Source organism: Drosophila kikkawai, chromosome 3R (genome assembly GCF_030179895.1).
Source record: "Drosophila kikkawai strain 14028-0561.14 chromosome 3R, DkikHiC1v2, whole genome shotgun sequence".
NCBI lineage: Eukaryota > Metazoa > Arthropoda > Insecta > Diptera > Drosophilidae > Drosophila > Drosophila kikkawai.
Window position 1 is genome coordinate 31,637,544 of NC_091731.1, and position 11,172 is coordinate 31,648,715.

The following is an 11,172-nucleotide window of genomic DNA, read 5'->3' on the forward strand; positions in this document are numbered from 1 at the left end:
GACACAAACGTAGACACACAACACAACGCACACCCCCTCCCGATACTATGGAATTTATAGGCACACTCACAGCTGTGTGTTGTGTGTAGTTTCCCCTCTCTTTTTCGTTTTGGCAAATAAATTTCCTGCTTTCTGCCGAACAAATTACTACAAAATATTTTGCATAAGCGTACGCATAAAGGCATTTGCAATAAAAACAAACAAACTTGGGCAAAACATACAACGTACGGCAGGCAGACACAGCACTGGCAGCATTCTATTGCCATATATATTATGGTCGATTACGCATACGCCATGTGTGCCATGGTGTGTGCTGGGAAATATATATATAGAGTTTAGTGAAAGTTTTCGCCTGGAAACACTGGACTTCTTGGGTTGACAATGCTAAGTGACTGTTTGAATGACTTGGCGACCGGCACTCCGTTTTTGGCCACAATTAATTACGGATACAGAGAGAGTCGAGGATGTTTTGCATAGTTTACGGGGCCAGAGATAATAAAGTGTCTGGCCGTAGATCATAGTCAAGGCATTGCCGGACATTAATCGTTCAAATCGTGAAAGTTACAACTAACTTGAAGGCACACTCACCTGAGCCAGGGACCACACCTTTACTCTCACTTCCTCTAGAAAGAGAAGGAGCAGGGGGAAGGAGTATTTTCTGAGTGGGGTCTGGGTCTACGTCTCCCCAGTGAATGGTGCTTAAAAGTCTTAAGCCCAGAACTTCAAGCATAAAACAGGGGGCAAACCCTCAAAAGCCTCCTCCATCTCTCCGAGTCATTTCACTTACTTTTTGAGGTTTCCCCCGTTTTTTTCTTAATGTTTTTGTTAGTTAATAATGATTTCTTGTTGATCAGCCTTAGCCTCAGCCTTGTAATTAAAAGTTTAAGATACTTTTTGGGTAGCAGCTGCAACAGAGCACTCCTGCCTCTCCCCATTAATCTTTATTACAAGTGTTTTGTCATACAGCAAAAAAAAAAAACCGGTAAGAAAAAAGGATGCTTAGGCCATATGAGCAACGGGCCTTGTCACTGCTGCTCCCTTTTATTTTACAATTTATTATATTCCCTGGTGACCGGATTTGGTTTCATTTTTTCTGTAAAATCATTTAATCCATTAGGCCGCGCGCACACTACGAGCTGAAAGCGGAGCTGACGGCTGAGAGCTTATCCGCGGAAAGCTTATCAGCGATCGGAGCTTTTTGCAGCCGCGCACATTGCGAGCTGAAGCTGATGTTGATTTGTAAATGTTTTTCAAGCAATACGTTTAAAAAAAAACATATTTTAATTCTTTAATATTTTTAAAATATCGTTGTTAATGCGATGACATATTTATTTAGATCATCATGACATTTAAATTTTCGAAATCGGACCACCCAGTTCTCCAGAATATGGTTGACAAAGTACGTTTTTTTAGTGTACTTTGGCACCCTGTATCTCGGAAAGTTGACAATATTTTTATTTTAATAAATATTAAAAAAATTCTTCATACTTTTGTATATAACTGGACAGAAATTTAAATTTCTGTTACTTAAGCGCTAATTAGGGCAATTTTTTAAAGAATAGTCTAAAAAATCAGCTCGCGTCAGCTGCTAACAAAATCAAACATGTTTGGTTGATCAAACAGAGCGGAGCGGAGCTGACCTTATCAGCTTTCAGCTCCGCTCTCAGTGTGCGCGCTCTCATACAAGTAGTGTGTTTGTTTCAGAGAGCTGATAAGCCGTCAGCCGTCAGCTCCGCTTTCAGCTCGTAGTGTGCGCGCGGCCTTAGGCAAACAATAAACGGCTGAGTAAGCATATTGCTTTACAATAAAACACTGGCAAGAGCAGCAGCAGCAATGATAAAATGTAATGTAATTTATTAATATAATGCACAACATGAGAATTGAGAAAAGTTTTCGGACCTCTAAGCCTTTGGATGACGAGGCAAAAAGAGATCTCTCTCCCTGAAAATTAAATAAAAAAAACACGTAATCGAAACTTGAATCGAAATGGGAAATGGAAATTGAATTGTACTTAAGTACAACTTACTGCACTTGCATTCCCATTCGATTCGATTCGATTCCCATTACATTGCATTGGAGAGCCGCAGGTGTTATGACTGCCAGGAATATGAGAAATATAAGGCTGAGAGGAGAGGGGGAAGCGAAGAAGGAACCGCCCGAAGATGGCCAACTTTTGTTTGGTAATACTTTTACGGCCAAACAAGCATTTCAGCTTGTATAAATCACCAAAGGCAGACGACATTGATAAAGTTGCAGTTACATTTCAGTATGTAAATATTTGCCAGCACTTATTGCTGACTTTGTGCGACTTCAACGATGGCGGTTGGTGTCTTTGAACTGCACTGAGGGAAAAATAGGGGGGGCTAGAATATATATATACTATTAAATACATTTCCAACATTTTCTCTAGCCTTAAATGAATTTTTAAAATATATTTTGTCTTATAAACTCTGCTAAAAATATTCGTATTTTCCATATAACTTTTCTATTTGCGTGTATATTTATTTAAGGACCTCCCTGGGGCTTGCAAAAACAATTTTATCGCTTGTGGCCCAACATATAAATTGCAGTTTTCCAGATACATTTATAGTCAACAAATACTCTGGACAACAACAAACTTATCTAACAAACAACAAAAGTTTGCAGTCGTTTTAACATGTTACTTTTTTTGTTTCTTACAGCCATGTCTCACCTTGATAAATTACGTTTATGGGGCAAACCGATACGTGTGATGGCCAGCAAACACCAGGCCGTGCAGCTGCCCAAGGAGGGACAGCCGGACGCAGGACTCACACGTGACTACTCCCAGAATCCGCTGCATCGCTTCAAGAAGCCGGGCAGCAAGAACTACCAGAACATTTATCCGCCATCGGCGACACTGCATTTAAGTAACATTCCGTAAGTATTTCAGCTTAAAGGTGGAAACAGGTGGATGGGCAGCTGCTCCTTGGCGCTTCTTGGGCACGACAAGGCAATTACAATTACCGCTATGAGCAGCAGACACCCCGCGTGGCATCCTCCTTCTCGTCTGCCAAATATGACAAAGCACCCCGCCAGGTTTGGTTGCTGCTACAAAGGCAGTGGGGGAGGAGGAGGAGCCCCTGCCTGGGTGCCTGTCTGCCGTTTGCTGTGTGAATTTATGAGTCGAAAAGCCCCTTGGAGCGCCTGTCTCCCCCCTGCCAGGCGGTATCAATGGACCAGCCGCACAGCGGGGCCACCATTCAAACGAACACCCTTAAATCGGTGATTGTTAATTTTAAACCTAACCAATACCCAAAACTTTCTCCATTTCCATTCACAGCTCGTCCTGCTCTGAGGATGACATCAAAGAAGCCTTCACCTCGAACAGCTTCGAAGTCAAAGCATTCAAATTTTTCCCGTAAGTAATTGGCAGAGAAATGAAAAGGTTTAAGGAAAATATAATTAAATATTAGTTTAAATTCTTAATTTTCTTTCTCTGTTATCACTAAATCTTTCCATAAACACATTTCCTAACAATTTTTCTTCTTTAACTTTTAGCAAGGACCGCAAAATGGCGCTGCTGCAGCTGTCATCCGTGGAGGAGGCCGTTCTGGCGCTGATCAAGATGCACAATCACCAGCTCTCCGAGTCGAATCATCTGCGCGTGAGCTTCTCCAAGTCGAACATCTAGAATCCGATCCGTAGTCAGGTTCACTGAACCTGACTGGGTGCAACCGGCAGCTACATGCACCACACCACGCTACAGGTCTATTGGCAGCAACAGATACAATCTATAATCCGCAGTACAAGGAGGATGCATCCGCACTTTAACTGATAATTAAACCCCATCGAATCGAATCGAATCACCAGCGCAAACCCCAGCCCAAACCCAATCAATTCAACTAAAAAAAAGTGAAGTAACCCAGCGGCAACAATCGATGCATGAGCTATATACCAGTTTTAATCATAGGGAGACCGGCGAGGAATCCTCTAACTAAATTGCTAAAAACCACTAAGAGTTAATAAAAAAATATTTGAAATTTAAAGAGGAAATAGCATTTCAACTTACGAAGCACGCAGACAACAGAGAAACCACAACAACAAACAAAACAAGAACCCACTAAACAATCAGCAACATCGTAACTTAAGCTTAACTTTAAAACTATAGTTGATAAGTATATTGCATTGCATAACATAAAAACAAACAAAAAACAAAAAACAAAAGCAAAAAAATCTATAAAAAGTAGAGAGTAAAGTAAAAGAGCTGAGGAGATTGTAACTTAGAGATATTTTTAGTGCACTGTACTGTGTTTTGGTTTTAAAAAACGACAGAAAGTCAAAACGAAAGAAGAACAAACTAAGCAAAAAACAAAAAAAAACGAGAGAAATTATGTTAAAAAATGAATTAAGGCAAAGAGTTTTATTATGTACATGATGCTGTTATTATATTTTAAATGAATGCAACTTAACTATAATTTTTTTACAAAGTATGTATGCAACATTGAATGCAACACAATCGCATAAACGTAGCTCGTAAATGTTTTTCATTTTGTTAGACTTAAAGTGAAAGTTAAGGCGGAAGAGAGAGAGTATTTAGAAAAGACCGAGAGTCCCGAATTGCACATTGAATTAGAGCCAGGGTGAAGTCGATGTGAAGTAATGTTAAATGCAACTTAAGAAGAATTGTATTACAAATCGAAATAAATCTAAAATCCAAAACCCAAAACCCAGTCGAAGATATATCCTTATGGCACACACACACACACAGACAGACACACGGAATAATAATTTTAACTGACAGTTAAAACCACGTAACGCGTACGTAAAACCCTATGTGTGTGTATGTAATATGTAAATGTTGTTAAGCTAGCGCAAATTATACACAAAAACGATCAAAACGTTAGACATTAGCGATTAGGCGTGTATGTTGAACTACAACAAACCATGAAACAGGAAATTAAACAAATTTTAAGCTACAAAAAAGAAAGTATAATCTCAAAAAAAAAACTAAACTAAAAAAACAAAATCAAAAGAAAGGTAAATTATATTTAATCATAGGCATATACTGGTAACGAAAGACATATACGTGTTTTAGCAAAACAAAACTGAATGATTTTTTGATAATTTTACAAGGACTCCCCACAACAACAACAACAGACAACCCACACACACAGGATACACACACACCCACAGATACACACATATATATATGAAAGTTTATATATATTTAGAAAGTGAAATTATTTATACGTTGGCGCAAAAGAACAAAGAAAAGGGTTAAAAAAAGATCTAAAACTAATTGTAACTTACAAGGATATGGATTTAGTTAGTAAGCATGAGTAGCAGTGATCGTAATTTAAAATTAAAAACAAAACAAAGGAAACAAATCACAAAAAACAAAAGAAAAAGCGACGAAGACGGTAACAATTAAATGAATGAATATATTTAAACAAGAAAACCAGAAAAAAACGTGTACGAAAAGCAACAGTAAAATATTGTAAAATGTAAAATTTATTAAAGTACTATATTTACAGTTATCAAAAAAAAGTGGCAAAATCCAAGAAGAAGAATGTAAAACGGAAGCTAAAACGGAAGAAAATGCAAACAGGATAATGAAAAGGAGTAAGGAGTACCAGAATGAGCTCAGTTGACAATGCCTCTCTACCTACATTTTTCCACATGCAACACAGAAAGCTTACCAAAAAAAAATAACGTTTTTGAGCCAACTCTAGCGTTTCATATACACACATAATGCAAAAACTAGCTACTCTAAACTTAACCTTAACCTTAACCTTACAACCTATATTTATCACACTTACATATGCTCTATGTCTATGTCTACTCCTTATATACATATTATACACACTATATACACGTTTTGTTAGCGCATCGAAGCCAGGTAAAGCGATATGATATGATATCTACATATATCAGAACCCACGACTGCTAGAATTTCAAACGAGAACTCTTGACAAATCAAAATTTCATAAAAGTATTTAAACGAACTTAAAAACTCTACAACAAACCGAAGCAGAGCCACGAATTATACAAGTGCACATCCCCCTCAGACTTGAACTTCAACTACAAAACGGGAAAGGTTATGGAGGGATCAGGAGCAGGATCTAGATCCTTTGGCATGCAGCGTTCAAAGAGTAATCAAATATTTAGCCCAACGATATAATATAGACACAAAATGGCGACCCACTGCGTGTTAATGTTGAGATAGTGAACAAGAGACACCGAGAGCAGCAAGCGAATTAATAGAACTAATTACGAAAAACTACAACAAACAAATAAGCAGATGGAGTACACTAAACAAAAAAAAAAGTATTACTTTACCAAGTAGAGAGAATCACACAAATAATTAATTTACCAGCAAAGAATACGGAGTTGCATCAGAACAACAGCCAACAGTTTAAAGTTGCAAATCGCTGAAGAGAGATTTTACCAAAACATAAACATTAAATTGAAGACTAATCGTGAATTACAACATATATATATATATATATATATATATAAATTTATATATATACAGAGGCGAGAGGCACATGTTCCAGTGTTGTGAGGCAACGCATGCATGCATACTTATGTGCTACTTTTACAGTTAGAAGGAAACCAGATATATGATATATGTGTACATGTAATTGTAGCTATAACTATATATTAATGTATCGAAATAGCGATTGCAGCAGCAGCAGCAGCAGCCAGAGAGTTGAAACTAAACACAAACTACAATCAAACAACAGAAAATCAAAGTAAAACGTAGAGAATCCAAAACCGAAACAGCAACAGTTTTGTTTTACGAAACAACCAGAAGGCGCAAAAACATATACAACATGAACAGAAACATATCAGCATTGTTTGACATATAAATGTGTAGTTAATTTTTCCAAAACACCCAACCAACCATCCATCCATCCAGAATCTTCAGTTTCAGAATACACACACCCCACACAACAACACCCCGGGTTGTTATTAGAGAAAAAAACAACACAAGAAGTTGGCATTAAGCAGAAGATTAGTATATTGCATGATACAAATTGTTAGTTTTTTTGGCAAAAGTCAAGGATAAAAATAAAAATAAAGAGTATTTAGGGAGAAAGGGAAGACGAACCGCAGAAAGCATATATAGGGAATTTGTTCAAAGTTTTTGGCGGCAATGACAATGCTTTGGCGAGAAGACATAACCAAGTTGAGATATTAATAATTTGTACAGTTTTTAATAGTTTTTTGTGAATTTTCAGTGAAATGTATCCTTAGTAGCGGAATTTTTTTACTTGTGTGGTTTTTTAGCGCAAATCAAAAAGAAACAGTTGTTACGTTGTTATGGTTTTGTTTATTTGTGTTTTTGTACAATTAGACAAACGTGTATACAACCTAATATACAATAAACATAAACATGTACTTATAGTTAGCAAAATCTGTATGTGTTTGACATTCGAATTGCGTTTCCAAGACACACAAACACCGAGTACACACAAAACAAAACAAAAAAAGAGTTAAAAACAGGCAGAAGTTCCTACTTTTTAGTAAAAATCAATTAATAATACATAACTAAACAGGTGACAACTTGCAGCAGTGAATTTAATACGGAATACACATAAAGCGTAAACAATTTGCAATTTCAATTTGAATTCGATCGTCAGTTTCCTTTACACTCGCCTGCTTTTTATCGTGTTTTCGATTTCCTTGGTCTGTCTTAACACACACTTGTGAATATATATATATATATATATATCTGGTGCGCGGTTTTATCATAGGTCAGGCATTATTGCAAAATTTAAATAGGGTCCAAGTTTTAAATATTAAACAATTAAAACCTTACGATGGTACGTACGACTAAAGGTGAGACAAAACGAGCATGGCTAGCGGTCAGTCACACATTTGTTTTCTAAATTGGTACCCAATCTTCAGGAGATATATATATATGTAATGTCGGTCTAATCACTAATCACTAATCACCCTCCCCCCCCCCCTGTGGATCGTTGCAACTGAGAGCGAACTTAGCAATCTCTGACCCTTCGAATCTTGAATCTTGACTCTTAACTGCTTAACTAGCCCAACTGCGAATATATAGACACGCGAAACAATCAAACTTGGAAGACATTTCTTGAATCAAATTTTTAGTATACACCAGGCAAGACACTTTGCTACTTTTGTGCTCTCTAATTGTACAACTTAAAGGTAATACAACAAATAATCATTTTACGCTCTAAACGCAAAACTTAAACAAACAACAAAAAACCTAAAAACTAAACTAAAGCGAAATGAAATGGCGATGTGTTTATGTAATGCAAGATTTTTCTCACCAAATTTTACTACAAATCTCTTATGTGTATTGTATATAAAATGGAAAAACAAAACAAAAACTAACGAAATCGAAATGAAATGAAAACAAAATGTATTGATATATATAATTAAATGTATTGCGAACATGAAACAGCGTCAACGTCAAAAACAAAATGAATTAACAACATCCGAAAGCAGCAGCTACGCGACTCTTAATTAATTTTTAACAAAAACCTAATGATACATTTTCATATTGCAATCGAATTTGACTTGACGACGAGACGACTTGGCACAAAGTAAAATGCGAAACGGAATCTAAATGAAAAGAAGTGTATTGTATGTACGAATTACGAGCAGAGTGTGCTTGCTGAGCTGAAGATACTTAGAACTAAAAGATTAATAACTGGGGACGCGACGACGACGAGGCAGTAACTAAGAGTGGATGTGGAGACGTTGCGTTGGCATCGAAAATATTCAATTGAGAGGGCGCAGCATTGAGATTGCATTGATATGAGATGAATATTTGTTATGTTACAAGCATTAATTAATTAATTATTATAATATTAATTATTATTGAAAATATTTGAGAAATAAAGATAAAATACAAATGATTCAAATCATTAAACGAGTGTGTTTTCCCTTTGATATTTCTTACGGAAGCCCTACAATTAGTTATTGTTAAGTTTTTAAGCATTATAATTATATTTACTGTATTTTTTAGATAAAAACCAGAGAGAGAGTGCGACTTGACAGCTCACTTCTCACTCACAATTACTATGTTTCCTTAGTTTCCTTACTTTTTATTGTATTTTATCTCCTAAGTTTTACATTTTCATGTTCACAATTATTGTACTTTACTTATGAGCTTATTTTTAAAGAAATACAAGAAATTAAAATGGAAGTTTTGTTTCATTTTCTATCTGTAACATGGGTGGGAAGAGAAGCCCCTTGTGCCTGAACTGTTCCCATCTCGGATTTATAGCAGCTCCACTTTATAGCAGTTGGCCAGTAGAAAGGTTCATTACCTGGCTGCATCTTTAGCAAGGAGGCGAACCACAAACTAAAGGTAAGAATTTCATGCATTGTAGACTGAGTTATGAATTTTTCAACATTAATTTTGTTCACAAAAATTATCAAAATAAACAGCACCCTTTTTATACCCTTGCCAGGGTATTATAATTTCAGTCAGAAGTTTGCAACGCAGTGAAGGAGACGTTTCCGACCCTATAAAGTATATATATTCTTGATCAGCATCAACAGGGGAATCTTTCTAGATATGCCAGGAAGAAATCGATTTTTTGGCCCTTTTTGCAAAATTGTATAAGGGGTTACATCATTAAAATGTTTGATTTTGATAAAAAATTGAATTTTCAAAATTTTTAAATGAAGTATGCAGATTTATTAACTGTATAAAATCTTGCACAGAACAGTTTTCCGATTTGAAATTAATGCTCTTTTGCTCTTAATATAAAAAATCCGATTTTACAATACAAAATAATATTTTTCTAAGTCAAGGAATCATTTCCGACCCCATAAACCACATATATTCTTGATCAGCATTAACATGCGAATCTTTCTAGACATGTCCGGAAGAAATCGATTTTTTGGATTTCTTAAAATTTTAAATTTGGTATGCAGTTTTTTTAAATTAATAAAAACTAACACAAAACTGCTTTCCGAATCGAAATTAATGCATTTTTGGCTTAGCTATGATATCTTTTAATTGTTACCTGCAAGGGTATACAAACTTTGGCTGGCCAAAGTTAGCTTTCTTTCTTGTTTTTAATTTAATTGCAGCAAGCTGCCAGGAACTGAAAGCGGATGCCGATGGCGAGACGAGAGCGTTGGCAAGGAGGATCAGGACGAGGAGGAGCAGAAGAGGACCAAGCCGAAACCACTGGGAATGACCTCCGACATTCTGTTTCTTTTATTTATTTAAAGCTGAAGTAAATAAAAAACCTTTAGAAATTTGTTATTTTTGACTTATGAGGAGGATGCGGTTATTTTTTGGGTGGGATAATTTAAACAGGCTCAATAGAAGGGCAAACATCAAATATTGCAAAATTGCTAGATGAGCATCACTGGCAGTTAGTGAGAAATAAATGCAAAAAATTCAAAATAGCTAGATGAGCTCACTGGCAGTTAGTAAGATGCAATTTTGTCCCAATAATGCAAAACAGCTAGATGAGCATTACTGGCAGTTAGAGAGATTCCATTTTGTCCCAATAATGCAAAATAGCTAGATGAGCATCACTGGTAGTTAGTGAGATGCCATTTTGTCCCAATAATGCAAAATAGCTAGATGAGCATCACTGGCAGTTAGAGAGATTCCATTTTGTCCCAATAATGCAAAATAGCTAAATGAGCATCACTGGCAGTTAGTGAGATTCCATTTTGTCCCAATAATGCAAAATAGCTAGATGTGCATCACTGGCAGTTAAAGAGATTCCATTTTGTCCCAATAATGCAAAATAGCTAGATGAGCATCACTGGTAGTTAGTGAGATGCCATTTTGTCCCAATAATGCAAAATAGCTAGATGAGCATCACTGGTAGTTAGTGAGATGCCATTTTGTCCCAATAATGCAAAATAGCTAGATGAGCATCACTGGCAGTTAGTGAGATTCCATTTTGTCCCAATAATGCAAAATAGCTAGATGTGCATCACTGGCAGTTAAAGAGATTCCATTTTGTCCCAATAATGCAAAATAGCTAGATGAGCATCACTGGCAGTTAGTGAGATTCCATTTTGTCCCAATAATGCAAAATAGCTAGATGAGCATCACTGGCAGTTAGTGAGATTCCATTTTGTCCCAATAATGCAAAATAGCTAGATGAGCATGACTGGCAGTTAGTGAGATTCCATTTTGTCCCAATAATGCAAAATAGCTAGATGAGCATCACTGGCAGTTAGAGAGATTCC

General features: G+C 36.3%; 1 protein-coding gene across 18 annotated transcripts in view; it reads left to right on the top strand.

Moving 5' to 3' along the window:
• Positions 1-5,235, top strand: part of LOC108077683 (polypyrimidine tract-binding protein 1 heph) — a 170,015-nt gene extending 164,780 nt beyond the window's left edge. For 5 of the 18 annotated variants that reach the window (XM_070287490.1, XM_070287486.1, XM_070287488.1 and 2 more), the window contains exons 14-16: positions 2,682-2,898; positions 3,302-3,379; positions 3,520-4,840. In XM_070287490.1, the coding sequence (XP_070143591.1) occupies positions 2,682-2,898; positions 3,302-3,379; positions 3,520-3,652 (428 nt within the window). In that variant the 3' untranslated portion in view covers positions 3,653-4,840. Of the gene's footprint in view, positions 1-2,681; positions 2,899-3,301; positions 3,380-3,519 lie in introns of all 18 variants that reach the window. The other 13 variants (XM_070287493.1, XM_070287494.1, XM_070287492.1 and 10 more) reach the window with 12 other exon arrangements.
• The last annotated feature ends 5,937 nt before the right edge of the window (positions 5,236-11,172 follow it).